This window comes from Bufo bufo, chromosome 9 (assembly GCF_905171765.1).
Source record: "Bufo bufo chromosome 9, aBufBuf1.1, whole genome shotgun sequence".
Classification (NCBI taxonomy): domain Eukaryota; kingdom Metazoa; phylum Chordata; class Amphibia; order Anura; family Bufonidae; genus Bufo; species Bufo bufo.
This window is the reverse complement of record NC_053397.1, coordinates 69,463,517-69,479,862: the sequence shown is the minus strand read 5'-3', so window position 1 is coordinate 69,479,862 and position 16,346 is coordinate 69,463,517. Positions and strand designations below refer to the sequence as shown.

Below are 16,346 nucleotides of genomic sequence, written 5' to 3'. Positions count from 1 at the left end.
ATTAGCGCATGCTTCAGAATTGGATTGCAGATGTTATATCATAGGATCCTATTAGGCTACTTTCACAACTGTGACAGCCTGATGGAATTCTCCGAATCCGGCACTGCCAGATGCAACAGGAATGCCCACCTATAATGGGGTCTAGCGGAGATCCCACCACAATCAGGCAAATATGGAGGAGATTTATCAGAACTGGTGTAAAGTAGAACGAACTGGCTTCTTTACCCATAGCAACCAATCAGATTCCAGCTTTCATTTTACAAACTCCTTATGTCTACGTTGCGGTAGAGGTTTTTTTTAAACTTATTTTCAAGCACCAGAATGGCTTCCTGGTAGTACTGTATATCTAGTCTAACTGAAAGAAATTTTTCCTTAAGGTTCTTCATTCCTTTTCCGTAGATTTAGTTAGTGTTTAAGAGTATACTCATCACACAAGTCCAGGGTGTGTGCACTAGGACAACATATCCCAGGGTGCCATCTCAACAATATAACACTATTTACAGGACACAGTTTATTTGGCATCACATATTTTTTGGGAAATCACAAACATGCACACACTACCTAGGCAGATACATGCTTGTAACACTATTGGCTTAAAGGATTGTTCCCTGCCATCACCAGCAATAGTTGCCAGCAGTCATCGCTACACTTGTTCTGCTTTTATCCCTCTCACTTGTTCATTGACACGGTCTTTGATCAATGAGAGGTCCGTTAGAACGACTCTTTTCATCTTGACAATATAAATTATAAAAGCTTTGCAAACCAATGCAAAAGAAACTCCAAATATGCTTAGAAAAAGGCGAATGACTGTAACTTAAAAACAGCATTGTCAAAATAAATATCTGTAATAAAATAAATGCAGTGTTGCCTGCTTCAGTCAGTAGTTCTAGCTTCCGTCTATAAATATATGACACTATCAATACAGCAATAAAATATTGCCATCTATTGGCTTCCCTGGGCTGTAGAAAGTTGAACATCTCCTGACCATGACCTCTTCATAAAAGGGAAGCTGTTTCTTATATGCCCTTGAACATGTACAATTAAAAAAGCTTCATTCTCTGCCAGTTAGTATCATGTGGACCTCTATAGCTTCATATCATATCTTCTACAAGATAGATTAGCTGCTAAGTCCTTCAAAATGAAGGCACCTTTAATCTTTCACCTGAGAATATTGTATTAGACATGCCTGTCCCATTTGTGATTGAGTCCGGAGTCTGTACAACATTGCACGGGTCTGAATTACTCTTCCAGCTCGCCCCAATAGGACAGAAATGCATGCAAGACACACACATCTAATAAATAAGAGGAGCTAGCTCAGGACTGGATCTGAGCCATCGTAGGGTATAGATAAGAGCACATAGACAATCAGTTCTTGGCTGTGGCCATGCACAGTCTGCGTCTTAGGCGCACTGAGGAATGAAGGGGTTGCTGTCAGTGCTAAGACCTTTCATCTTCTTAGTACCTCCATTGGTGGTCAAGTGGACAATGTCCAGGTAGCAATGTGACTTGAGAAAGCGTCGGTATGAATCCTTCTCCATTAAGATAAATATTTTGTGCTGGGCCTGCTCAAAAGTAGAATAGGTAGGGTGAAGAATACTCTTGATTGTCTCTTCTCGAGTAGCTGAATCTAGGTTGACCTGAAGAAAGTTGAAGAAAGATAAATTAGTAAGATGCTATTGCCTGGGAAGCCTAGGACATTGGTTTTCATACATGTATATTTATAGATGAACTGCAGTTCAAAAACATCCAGCTGGGAGGTCTGATGTACTATATTTAGGTCTCCTCAAAAAAAGTAAAAAAGAAACAACCAGCACAATTGGTTTTCAAAATGAATGTGACTACATGATTCCATTCTGGTAGAAGATTACCATTGCATCTAAGCTCTTGTTGAGTTAGGGGTGTTGCTCCTTTAATATCAAGTTTCATGGGTAAGGAAAATATAGGCCACTTACTTCTCTAGGAGCCTCCACAGAAATGAAGTCCTCATAGATTTTTTGTCCTTTGCTTGAAAGCTTTGCTGTTGATTTTGTCTTCTTGTAATTTTCACATGCAAGCCAAAAATCAAGGTTTTCTTCACTGTACTCCGATTGAAGAAAGGATCGAAAAGCCACTATACCACCTAAAAATAACATTGGTTCCATTTATTAGAAGGTGAATAAGACAATTTACATTTTCTTAATTTAATTTAAATACTTTAGTTTAATTGTATAGCAGTGTCCTTCACATAGTGTTCTAAGTAGTAGAAGAAGTACAAGTGCTACTTTACACGTCCTGAAGTACAGGAAATCTTAAACAAATTACCCAAGTGAAGATGTGTCTTATGTGATGATAGTATTTTATTGCATCATTCAGTTTCTTGACCTCCATCGTACAGTACAAAATAAACAGTGAAGGCTAGAATGAATAATAAGGGACCAACCAACCGCTCTCACCATATGTCTAACATCTCAACATCTGACTCACATAACGTGGGTCAGGAAGAGGCAACAATCTTTAAATCTTGAAACCACGGCACAGTTCAACTAAAAGCTATTAAGCTCTTCCGATCTCTGGGGAATAGCAGCAACACTAAGTGTCTTGTACCACAGCCAAACTAAGGCCATTTGAGAGAAGAGGTGACCTTATCCTGACGTCATTGAAATCTGTCGTGAAGTCCTAAAATTCCAGATACACTGAGAGCAATATCTCTAGGACAGTTGCATTTCTCACGTCCCAGCTCTTTGGGTTTCCTTAGCTGACTCAAGTCACGTATGGATAATTACAGACTATGGAAAGATCTACATACCAACTTGTCTACAAAGCCTTCCAGTTCAAAATTATATTCACTGTTAAACCAAGGTGGTGAAACTGTAGAACATGACACAGAATATAAGCCAAAGCTATTAGTATGTGTAGTACAGTCACCTTACAAACACATTAATCAATAGTAACCAGAAACTGGCCAACCCCTTTAAGATCCACCTTGTCAAACAACCAATGAATGCTAGAAGAAATGCACTGAGCTATTATTTCGGATTCCAGTGGGCATTGGAGAAAGACTGTGGGGAGCTACATGAACTCAGTGATTACGCCATTCTTGATCTCCCTGCGCTGGAGTAAGAGGCACCTAGTTTATTAGTGGCAGAGATATCTACCCTGCTGTGCTCCAGAAACTCGATTCTACACCAGCCAGGGGCTGGCGTAGACAAACTAAAACGTACGCTAGTTTTTGGCGTAGGTTATAGAAAATCTGGCGGGTTTTGCTAAGCCTCTGCTCACGAGTTACAGTATACATTTTCCGAATATGCAAATGAGGCCTTTATTGCAGTGAGGGCATCACCATTTCTCTTGTTGCATCCAATCTCCACTCCATACTTTAGCCAGCCCCATCCTGGCTGCTGGCTTTGGTTGACAGGGCCAGGCAATGGCAAAGCAGCTCGGAAGGGGCTGGCCACAGAAAGGGGCGGAGATTGAGTGCAACAAGAGCAAAGGTCACTCCTTCACTGCACCAAAGGCTTAGTTTGTGTATTAAGAAAAAGTATCATAACTCGGGAATAGAGCCTCGGATCAAGAAAAGAAAAACGGGCGTTTTCATCAGGTGAACCCCAGATATGTGTCTATGCAAACAGCTGGATAGGGAGGTTGCTGGTGACAGATTCCCTTTAAGAAGCATATATATTTATGGTAACTTGATTTTCTGGTTTTGATTAGGACTTCACAGTTACTTACATTCATTGTTGATTAGGTTTTCCAAGCTTTCTGCCCATTTCTTAATCTCTTCCTGAGTTAGCCTGGAAAAAACAAGAAACATATATTCTTTGAGTTTTACAATTGGTATGTAGATTAGACTAGTGTACAAGTCAGCAGCAACCGAAAGCTTCTACCACTTACCTACGATAAGTGTCATTTATTGTAATCAGCACGTCCTATTTTTATTCTCTTGTACGTGTTTAGATGGCTGTGCTGGATTCTTGGATATTCTATACTATTCTTTGTGGTCCCATAACTGTATCAGTGAGCTTTGCATAATTTTAGTTGAGGTACTTTGTGTGGTCTGACACTGTAATACAGGTTCTGCCTGTTAAAGCCTCGTCTCTTTCAGGGGGATTTCACACAGAGTTTTGGGGCATTTATGCCTGTTTTAGTGCTTTTCAAGGCCTGTTGCTCTAGGTATGGCATTTTTACTGGTGCTTTCCTATAGACAATTCTACAGGCTTGATAAAAGCCAGGAGAAAAGTGGAATATTTCTTGTTCCAAGAAAATACCATTAAAAGCTCCACAAAAAAAGCTAAAATGCTAAAAAAAAAAATTACCTTTTTACAAGCAAAAACCACCAAAAACAATATGTAAGAAATAACCTCAAGGAGTTTTCCCATAATGACAACTATTAAACTTTATGGGACTGATGTTCTTGAGATCGGTGGGGATCGAACCCTCAGCAGTCAGTCCTCTGGATAGATGATAAGCTGTCGCTCTGGGACAGAGATCTCTGAGTTACATACAAACTATAAATGTACTAAAATTGCAAACAAATCACTATTGTCTTCTTTTCTACACCTTTCCTTCCTGCGCAATGCTCTGGTCCTCCGCTGATGTCATCTTCCAGGCTGTAGCGAGATGTTGCCTGCACACAGGTCACGCTGCATACACTATCTGGCCTCAGCAGGGCATGGGACATCACTGCCGCAGCCAGGAGGACCAGAGCTCATTGCAGAAAATGGCAGAAAAAGGGTGACTGCTGGTTTTCTTTTTTTGTTTTGTTATTTTTGAACATTTACAGGGGCTGTGGAAGTTATTCTTAATCCTAGACAACCCCTCTAGGACAGGACTGGATGTTCATTTCACGTACAGTGCTTATTGTGCTTTACAACAGCTGCACATCGCAGTGTAATATTGCATATTACATCTCTAACCTATGGGACTGATAGAAATCACATATGTATACGATGTTTCGTGCACGCTTTGCATTCATTGTATGTTGTACGCAGCCAGACTCATGAACTTACATAACCCAGATCCATTATTCTAATCCCGATCATTGACTAGTCTTACGTGCTGATTTCACTTCAGGATCCAGACTAATTTTTAGAGCTCAATCGTCGCAGCTATTGGCGGTCCTGGCTGAGCGTGCACGGATGCAGTCTTACATAATACCCTGCACCAGATGACTATCTCACCGGCAGACCACAGATGTGATTAGTGAACAGCTCTGCTTATTATACTTTCCTGAGATGGATTTCCCTTCCATAGAATTACACAGAGCTACCCATTAACTAATTTACGGGTAATTGCCAATTATCATGTAGTTAGTGTGAAGCATGAACGCACACAGGGGACAGGACGGCTCACCTCTGACAACCAGGTTTGTCTTTCTTCACGCATGCGCTGTTGTCGCAACTGTCAGTTTTCTGTAGAAGAAATCCAAGTCGATGCTTCATATCTTTGGCGCTGTAAAAGGACAAGATGATTGTGTGAATGCTAGTGATCGCTGACTGAGATTCTATGCGATGCAAACCAGGCAGACATTATACATTACACAGAAGATTTAGGGCCTTTTCAATAGGATAGTCAAAGAAAGAAACAGACAGTCGAGGGCCCCCGTGCAAGAATGGTATATGGTCCCTTTGCTCACCAATAGACCGGCCCCTTATGTCTCTCTAAGGCGACTTTCACACTTGCGTTGTTGTTTTCCGGTATGGAGATCTGGCAGAGGATCTCACCACCGGAAAAAAAAAGTTTCCGTTTAATCCTCATGCATTCTGAATGGATCCGTTCAGGGTGCATCAGGATGTCTTCAGCTGCAGTTTTGTGTCCAATCATGAAAAACCAGCACTGAAAACAATGTAAGTCAATGGTGACAGATCTGTTTTTTTAGGAGCCTCCCATTGACTTTCAATGTATTTAGTGAAGGATCCGTTTTTTTTTCCTTTTTGATTTCACACAAACGCAACCTAAAGGAATCAAAACTGATCCGTTAAGTTCCGGTATTGAGATCTTCTGCCGGATCTCAATACCAGAATTAACAACGTAAGTGTGAAAGTAGCCTAACAATCCACCAACATTTGGAGCCATGAATTTCATGGGTTCAGTCACTTACAGTATATATATATTCTAAAAGAATGGGTATGGAGCCCCTGTTCTCATGATCAGTGGGGGTCCCAGCGGTAAGACCCTCACCGATCTGATAGTTATGCCATATCCTGTAGATTGGGGGTAACTTTTACCTACTACAATACTGCTTTAACTTGAATGTGAGCTGAGCTGTAGTACCTAAGAATGGCCACTATGCAATGCACAGCACTGCAGTGTTCTGGCTCCATACCCTACCCCACCATCCTTCTTATATTGGTCCTATCCTATTAATACCAGTCCTGAAAATCCCCTTTAAATGAATAAAGCTGTACTTGGTATTTTACCACATTTTCATCCAATCCTCCTGCTCTATAACCTACTGATTGGAAAGCAAACTCAGCGTGGCATTCCCTTTAAGCTTAAAAAACTCTACTCCACCTGCAGGCTGCAATGCACTATACCTTAAATTAAATCAGGATAGCATTACTTCCTTAATAATTAACTCTTTGGTGACCACACCATAATGTAGTGGCTGCTTGTAAACTGTAGTGAGGCAGCAATGTCCATCTGAATCTGTTCTGCAAGTGGGAAAAGCTTACTGATTCATCCAAGATAGAAAAAGACCTTGGACTTTGTGCTACAGTAAACCGCCCGTCAGTATGATGTGATATGAGCACACCGACTCTTTAATTGAAGGTGAGTTAGTATTTGAAGAAATTTTACAGATAACTCAGGGGAAAATCCAGTGGAAGCTTGAAGTCCCACGTCAATAAGAGCTGATGCCCTATAATTTAATATTAGAAGACAGCAGGGATTTCCGTAATCTAACATCGCAGCATGAGGTAACACCTATTACTCTTCACAGTGTCAAATAGAAGTTGCTCAATAAGAGGTAATCTCCGTGAAATTAAATATACATTTCCCATGGCACGTAGAGTGATGTAAGACTGGACTATCCCGACAATAATTCATTCAGCGTCATGTGAAGTCACTGATATCAGGTATGGTGACGAAGGGTGGCAGCATAAAACCACTAAATCCATGTTTATCAGACTGTGCCTGCTTTCTTATATCTCACCGCCATAAAATACGGTTAATGCCCTGTCATATAGTGACATAGACCAGTAGCGGTAACTCATCCTACACAATACAGTCTTAGTTCACTGTGACACAGACAGGGGCTCCAGGCACCAGATCTATAACAGCTAGAGATGAGAACATTTCCCTAAATCCGTTTCGGGTCCTATTCAGTCGAGTGAGCCTAATCTAAATTCATTCAGTCCAGATAAATTCTACCCAAATCGAAAATGCTCTAATTGCAATGGAACTTGTGTACGACGCTAAGAGGTCTCCTAGGACTGTATCAAACCCTTTCCAAACTCTTTAACATCAAGACAGCATTAGTAAAGTCAAAGTGACGGAAATAGAAATGGCTATGGTTAAGTGAATAGCAACCGGTGGTAACAAAGAACCTGTTTGATAACACACTGTGCTGCCAGATTTTTCTTTTAAATAAATAAAAATGGTCAAAAAATTGTCCCTTTTTGGTAGCAGACACCTTCTTCTCTGCCTTCTGATTTATAAAATGGTGGCCGCCATTTTGAGCGATTCGCTTGGGACAGATCACAAGAGTTTCGGATTTTTTTTTTTGCGAGCTATGTAACTAATGTGATTCATGCAGAACTGATTTTCTCATCTCCAATAACATTATCCTGCATGCCCATGAACAAGATTAGAATGCCGTGATGACATATTGATTGTAAGTAGAGATGAAGGAATCACTCAAAATTCAATTTGGCCGAATCGGTCAATCATTTCGATCAGGGTCTGAATTGGTTCTGCCAAAAGTGCTGCAATTGGACTGAAAATTCCTATATGACACTCTGAGGTCTCCTAGGACTCCTATTTTATCTCCCTTGTCTTTTACTTCTTCTTAATTATTTCTGTCTCCTCTCCCCAAATTCGCCTGAATCAAACCACCAAAAAAGCGGATTCTGATACAGCTTGAATTATTAGAAAATTTGGGTTGCATCTGATCTGCGTAGAATTGATTCACTTGTCTCTAATTGTAAGCTCTCTGAGACGGATTGATTATCAAAGGAAACTGTTTGGTTATTTCTTATGAAAACTTGCGCCCCCTTTGGGTTCAATAAGAAAAATTGATTTAATCCTGCAATATTAACCGGCTATTCACCTGTCTTTATATTTAAACACTTGGTGGGTTGTTAAAGGAGTCTCCTGATTGTCTCTCCTCCTTTTTTTTTTTTTCTTACATGTTTTATGTTATGACCAAGACCACGTAGTTGGTCGAAATGCGTCAACTCTGCGTGTATCCTGCTTTGTAATTCAAGTTATCTCCACCAAAGTCTTCAGGTTTTAGATGCTGAATTCCTCCATCATCTTTATCACCATTAATATAGATATAAGCATACCGCGCCATGCCATCTGTATACATTATAAGCCGTGTCTCTGAACCTGTCTCTGAACCTCCCACACAAAATGCAGAACGCTAGGGCTCATACGCAGTACTCTAGCAGAGGTGGGAGCCATATTTGTCATCAAAGGGTGGTATTCTGTAACCATTGCTTCCAGTGTCTGTCAAGGACAAGACTGTATTCAATCTCTGTAGTACCGTGGAGCATTTTCTATATACTACAGTACAGATGTAGCAGAGCCGAGCTTGTCCTTGGCACAATTCACTACATGGTTAAAATCATAATGTGTTTTTGCTGCTGGAGAACCTGCTACTGGACAGTAGCTTAAGTTAATGAGAAGATAATGTAGCCCTGAGCACTTTCAGCTCTGCTCTATCTGAATGTTTTATCTAAAGTGCATTTCTTCCACGATATATGGTAGTAGCCTAGCCTCTTAAATGACCATGAAAGCATTCAATGACGACAGCCAGAGTATTTATGTATGTAGAGTATGTTATTTGTCTGTATTATGCATGTATGTACGTACTTGTATTTAGTAAAGATTGTGGAAATGTGTATTCATATGTAGCAGAGCTGAGATTGTCACTCGGCTCAGACCTTAATACTATGCTGTATGGAGCTGCAGGTAAAGCAATTGCATTTTCTTATCTCGGAGCTACAAATATGCACAAAAGAAGCAGTTCAATGGCAAGTTCAGCACTGCTACATCTGCATTTAGAGCTAGTAGCACCGTTGCTTTACAGCACAGGGTCAGGGTTTTGAAATGAACCAAGAAAACATCTGCATGAAGTCTGAAAGTTCTCCTGGGTATGGCATCCTCTGCTTTCCTCCTGCGCTCTAAGGCTAGGTCTACGCGACAACATTTGTCGCGTGACATTTTGTCGCACCAATGTCGTGCGACAATTTTCATAATGGTGGTCTATCTGCGACATGCTGCGACTGCGATGTGACAGTCGCAAAAAATCCATTCGAAATGGATTTTTCTGCGACTGTCGCGTCGCAGTCGTAGCATGTCGCAGTGCGACACCATAGACTATTATTATAAAAATTGTCGCGCGACATTGGTGCGACATCAATGTCACGCGACACATGTTGCAGTGTAGTTGTGCCCTATGTGTCGCGCGACACATGTCGTCGTGTAGACCTAGCCTAAAGGCTTACTGATAATGTGCGTGTACGTGACCTAGGGAATTCGATTCTGAGCGATTATGGTGATTATAGCAATAAAACTGAACGGAATGAGATAAAACTTAGTTTTATGCAAAAGCCTTAAATCCAAATGAGATATTACCGTACATCTTACTATGGAAGGGAGAGAGAAAAAAATGGAGACACCAATTTTTAGGAATTCCCAGGCAAAAAAAATTATAAAATAAAAATACACAAAGGCCTCATGCACACGACCGTTGTGTGCATCCGCGTCCGTGGTTCCGTTTTCCGTTTTTTTTCGCAGACCCATTGACTTTCAATGGGTCCGTGGAAAAATCGGAAAATGCACCGTTTGGCAGCCGCATCCGTGATCCGTGTTTCCTGGCGTGAAAAATATATGACCTGTTCTATTTTTTTCATGGTCAACGGTTCGCGGACCCATTCAAGTCAATGGTCCGTGAAAAATCACGGATGCACACAAGATTGTCATCCGCGTCCGTGATCCGTGTCCGTTTTTTCTATCATTTCAATGGCAAACTTGACTTAGATTTTTTTTTCATTTTTCATGTCCGTGGATCCTCCAAAAATCAAGGAAGACCCACGGAAGAAAAAACGGTCATGGATCACGGAACAACGGAAATCCGTTTTGCGGACTGCAAAAAAAAACGGTCGTGTGCATGAGGCCAAACTGTCACAGATCTGCAAACAATTGGATTCATTTATGCAATCATTTTTTCACTCGTCGTCCATGCATTGCCACGTCCGTCGACACTTTCTACAGCTATACGGTCATTGCTCTCATCAATATTACTCCGGATATTCAAAGCCTATTCAATATTAATAGATTTCTATGTGTTATTTAGTATCACCAGTGCACGCACTAGTAATATCTTCCTTCCCATAGATTCACATAGCTTTCAATGAGACACATTGTACTGTAAGCTACCGTGGAACTGGTTAGGTAATAACTGCGCCATTATATAACAGGGTCTGGGACTGAATAGCTTCATTTGGTTCCCAGGCTAGGGTTACGACACTAAACACTGGCATTAGTGTTACACGTTACGGCCAAAGGTTTCAGGCTGCTTGCCAAAGCCTTCCATGAATGCAGGACACACGCCAGTCACTTGCGGTATCACAGCTGCTTACCTAAGGGGGTGCAAGCAAACTTTCCACTTTCTACTACATTGGTCAACCCGAAAAGGTGATAAAATCGATCTCATCCGACCAATGGAAATCATGAAAAGTGATTGCACGCCCCCATCAATATAGCAGATCACATTCAATCGGAATTTTGCCTGAGATTAAAATTTTGAATACTTCGGATAGTTGCAAAATTTGCACAAGCGAATCTCCTAATATTCCAATATTCTGGAATCACGGCCCAAACTTGGTGCCACTTTATATACCTGTCAAACAGAGCCTGAAAAATGCACATCCAAACCCGAAACCAAATAAAAAACTGATCCTAAAGAACTGCCATGCAGCGTAATCAATAACCAAGCCTCGCACAATGGGTTAACACCTCGGAAATCAGGAGCCAATGATGTTCGCAGCTTGGAAGCAGCTGCTTAAGGCTCCCTAAACTGGGATGAAATGCTCTGCAGGGCTGCATAGAAGCCTAGCAAACCCTGCCACAGGAGTGCAATGCCCTGCTCTGATACGGAAGGTCCCGTATACCCCCCCCCCCCCCCTTTACATCGAAATGGCCATAGTGCGTTGCATCGCGGATTGCAGCCTCACCTTTTCAGGCAGGTGGCGGGGAAGGAGGTCACCCCAGCAAGTCCTTTGCACATCTTGGCTGATAGATCAGGTTCCCAGACCTGGGTAGTGCTAGTTCTCTGTCTGCTGCCTGTCTCACCGGATCTGTCTGTCCAGCTTGTCACTGCTTTGCTGCTGCTGATTCCCATCCTCTCATCTTTTTATAGCCTCAAACAGCAGGACTCAGATGGCGGCGGCATCCAATCACAGGCTCGCCGTCCTCTGCTCCCTGCATCCCTCCTCCCTTCTGCATCCCTTCCTTTCTCTTTTTTTTTTATTCCAGATTCTCTCTCTCCTCCTCTTGATTTAGTAAGCCTCACACATGACGTGTGGTGAGGAGGAGGAGGAGAAGCAGACGCCACTGAGGTGATCAGGGAATACTTTCTAACACTGAGCCTGATGAGGAGCAAAGTCTGGAAATGTTTCTCCTACGCAGAGAGTTATGGGAGTAATAAGAGGAATATTTACACAGGGAGAAGGCGAAAAAGTGCTGCCACTTCTTCATGTCTGACTCATGGTCCTTCGGGTGGGTACCTACCTGCCTGTGATTCAGACTTCATGAAGTTTCTGACCAGGTGGGATGCTGAAGTTGTGTCCAGAACAATGGTGGATATCCTGACAGAAACATAAGAGGATAGTCCGCTCATCTCAGCCCGGTCCTAATAAACCGGAAGTTTATTCACTCCATGTAGTTAAAAAAAAAATCTATTGCTCTCTGTTACCTGCCATGTCAGCCCTTTTAATGACTACTTTGTGTCACGTATCACCACAACCTCCGGAAATACAGAAGGAGCAGGGTTAGCACTCCAGATCTTAACTCTAATTTCTTAACTCATTGCTTTATCTTGAGACAAAAGCCATTGAAAAGCGATTGAAGGTGTTTGCTTAGATTAGATAACAGAACTCAGAAATCTCAGAAAACAGGAGTGTTAACTCTACTCCATCCGTATGTGCATGGGGATATCATATTATCTAATATATCTATATACAGTATATATATATAAATTCATATCCCGGCAGCACTCTCCTAAAAGGCTTGTTCCATGAGGGGACAGAAACGTCGATGTGACATGTGCAAATAAAGAACACTTGTTTTTTCACCATATCTTTAGGAGTGCCGTGGAATTTTTTCCTTTAATATATATATATATATATATATATATATATATATATACAGGGAGTGCAGAATTATTAGGCAAGTTGCATTTTTGAGGATTAATTTTATTATTGAACAACAACCATGTTCTCAATGAACCCAAAAAACTCATTAATATCAAAGCTGAATATTTTTGGAAGTAGTTTTTAGTTTGTTTTTAGTTTTAGCTATTTTAGGGGGATATCTGTGTTTGCAGGTGACTATTACTGTGCATAATTATTAGGCAACTTAACAAAAAACAAATATATACCCATTTCAATTATTTATTTTTACCAGTGAAACCAATATAACATCTCAACATTCACAAATATACATTTCTGACATTCAAAAACAAAACAAAAACAAATCAGTGACCAATATAGCCACCTTTCTTTGCAAGGACACTCAAAAGCCTGCCATCCATGGATTCTGTCAGTGTTTTGATCTGTTCACCATCAACATTGCGTGCAGCAGCAACCACAGCCTCCCAGACACTGTTCAGAGAGGTGTATTGTTTTCCCTCCTTGTAAATCTCACATTTGATGATGGACCACAGGTTCTCAATGGGGTTCAGATCAGGTGAACAAGGAGGCTATGTCATTAGATTTTCTTCTTTTATACCCTTTCTTGCCAGCCACGCTGTGGAGTACTTGGACGCGTGTGATGGAGCATTGTCCTGCATGAAAATCATGTTTTTCTTGAAGGATGCAGACTTCTTCCTGTACCACTGCTTGAAGAAGGTGTCTTCCAGAAACTGGCAGTAGGACTAAGAGTTGAGCTTGACTCCATCCTCAACCCGAAAAGGCCCCACAAGCTCATCTTTGATGATACCAGCCCAAACCAGTACTCCACCTCCACCTTGCTGGCGTCTGAGTCGGACTGGAGCTCTCTGCTCTTTACCAATCCAGCCACGGGCCCATCCATCCGGCCCATCAAGACTCACTCTCATTTCATCAGTCCATAAAACCTTAGAAAAATCAGTCTTGAGATATTTATTGGCCAGTCTTGACGTTTCAGCTTGTGTGTCTTGTTCAGTGGTGGTCGTCTTTCAGCCTTTCTTACCTTGGCCATGTCTCTGAGTATTGCACACCTTGTGCTTTTGGGTACTCCAGTGATGTTGCAGCTCTGAAATATGGCCAAACTGGTGGCAAGTGGCATCTTGGCAGCTGCACGCTTGACTTTTCTCAGTTCATGGGCAGTTATTTTGCGCCTTGGTTTTTCCACACGCTTCTTGCGACCCTGTTGACTATTTTGAATGAAACGCTTGATTGTTCGATGATCACGCTTCAGAAGCTTTGCAATTTTAAGAGTGCTGCAACCCTCTGCAAGATATCTCACTATTTTTGACTTTTCTGAGCCTGTCAAGTCCTTCTTTTGACCCATTTTGCCAAAGGAAAGGAAGTTGCCTAATAATTATGCACACCTAATATAGGGTGTTGATGTCATTAGACCACACCCCTTCTCATTACAGAGATGCACATCACCTAATATGCTTAATTGGTAGTAGGCTTTCGAGCCTATACAGCTTGGGGTAAGACAACATGCATAAAGAGGATGATCTGGTCAAAATACTAATTTGCCTAATAATTCTGCACGCAGTGTACAGTCCTGATCAAAAGTTTAAGACCACTTGAAAAATGGCAAAAAATCATATTTAGCATGGCTGGATCTTAACAAGGTTCCAAGTAGAGCTTCAACATCCAACAAGAAGAAATGGGAGTGAGACAAAACATTTTTTGAGCATTCAATTTAATGAAAACAACGAATAAACTGAAACAGGCTGTTTTTCAGCTGATCAAAAGTTTAGGACCACACCTCCAAAAAAAAACTAAACCCCCCAAAACAGAAATCCAACTTCCAAACATGAACTCAGTAATGAGTAGCTCCGCCGTTATTGTTTATCACTTCAAAAATTTGTTTCGGCATGCTTGATGCAAGCGTTTCCATGAGGTGAGTGGGAACATTTCTCCAAGTGGTGAAGACGGCCGCACGAAGGCCATCTACTGTCTGGAACTGTTGTCCATTTTTGTAAACTTCCCTTGCCATCCATCCCCAAAGGTTCTCAATTGGATTTAGATCAGGGGAACACGCAGGATGGGCCAAAAGAGTGATGTTATTCTCCTAGAAGAAGTCCCTTGTCCTGCGGGCATTGTGTACTGTAGCGTTGTCCTGTTGAAAAACCCAGTCGTTACAGACGAGGGCCCTCAGTCATGAGGAATGCTCTCTGCAACATCTGGACATAGCCAGCAACCGTTTGACGCCCCTGCACTTCCTGAAGCTCCATTGTTCCAGTGAAGGAAAAAGCACCCCAGACCATTATGGTGCCCCCTCCACTGTGGCGCGTAGAAAACATCTCAGGTGGGATCTGCTTGTCATACCAGTAACGTTGGAAACCATCAGGACCATCAAGGTAAAAAAAATTCTCATCAAAGAATAAAACTTTCTTTCACCTTTGAATGTCCCATGTTTGGTTCTCTCTTGCAAAGTCCAAAGAAGCAGTTCTGTGGCTTTCACGGAGACGAGGTCTTTGAAGACGTTTTTTGTTTTTGAAGCCCTTCAGTCTCAGATGCCGTCTGATGGTTATGGGGCTGCAGTCAGCACCAGTAAGGGCCTTAATTTGGGTCGAGGATCGTCCAGTGTCTTGACGGACAGCCAATTGGATCCTCCGGCTCAGTGCTGATGAAATTTTTTGGGGTCTTCCACTTGACTTTTTTGTTCCATAACCCGCTCGTGCGCACCGTTTGAAGGGGCTCACGAGCGGCCCCGAACGCATCCGTCTGGCCCCAATGCATTCTCAGTGGAGGCGGATCCACTGAGAATGCATCCGCCTGCCAGCGTTCAGCCTCCGCTCCGCTCAGTGAGCGGACACCTGAACGCTGCTTGCAGCGTTCGGGTGTCCGCCTGGCCGTGCGGAGGCGAGCGGATCCGTCCAGACTTACAATGTAAGTCAATGGGGGCGGATCCGCTTGAAGATGACACCATATGGCTCAATCTTCAAGCGGATCCGTTCCCCATTGACTTACAATGTAAAGTCTGAACGGATCCGCTCAGACAACTTTCACACTTAGAAAATTTTCTAAGTTTTAATGCAGACGCATCCGTTCTGAACGGATGCGAACGTCTGCATTATAGGAGCGGATCCGTCTGATGAAACATCAGACGGATCCGCTCCGAACGCAAGTGTGAAAGTAGCCTTATGCAGTTCAACAACCCGACCACGTTCAAAAAGGGAGAGTTTTTTTGCCTTTGCTATCACAACATAAGTAAAGTGACAACAAAAAAGGCAGTTTCAGTGAAAACAAGTCACCTTGAGTCTGGTGTTTGTTCATACCAGGCTGCAGCACATAATTTGTCTACGTGCTTTTTCCCAAACAATATAGCAGGCCTTAGTCCCAGCCCAAACTCTCAGGCTCCAACACCCAGACTGACATAGCTCCACTATCAGATGGAGGATAATCCACCCAGCTGAGACTGCTGGCTGGGTTTTTATCCCAAACCAAAACCCAGCCAGTCACTGTTAAAGGGACGATCACTGTGAAAGTCACTGTTAAAGGTGCGGTCACTGTGAAAGTTACTGTCAAAGGGGCGGTCACTGTGAAAGTCACTGTTAAAGGGGCTGTCACTGGGAAAGTCACTGTTAAAGGTGCGGTCACTGTGAAAGTTACTGTCAAAGGGGCGGTCACTGTGAAAGTCACTGTTAAAGGGGCTGTCACTGGGAAAGTCACTGTTAATGGGGCTGTCACTGTGAAAGTCACTGTTAAAGGGGCGGTCACTGTAAAAGTCACTGTTAAAGGGGCGATCACTGTGAAAGTCCC

General features: G+C 42.3%; 1 protein-coding gene across 1 annotated transcript; it reads right to left on the bottom strand.

Annotated features, from left to right (window-relative positions):
* Nucleotides 1-301: 301 nt before the first annotated feature.
* RGS4 (regulator of G protein signaling 4) lies at nt 302-11,556 on the bottom strand. The gene is made up of 5 exons (XM_040407368.1): nt 11,379-11,556; nt 5,329-5,427; nt 3,709-3,770; nt 1,953-2,119; nt 302-1,637 (listed from the first exon to the last, which is right to left on the bottom strand). The coding sequence occupies exons 1-5, from the start codon at nt 11,543-11,545 to the stop codon at nt 1,401-1,403; spliced, it is 732 nt and encodes a 243-aa protein (XP_040263302.1). The 5' UTR covers nt 11,546-11,556; the 3' UTR covers nt 302-1,400.
* Between the last annotated feature and the right edge of the window lie 4,790 nt (nt 11,557-16,346).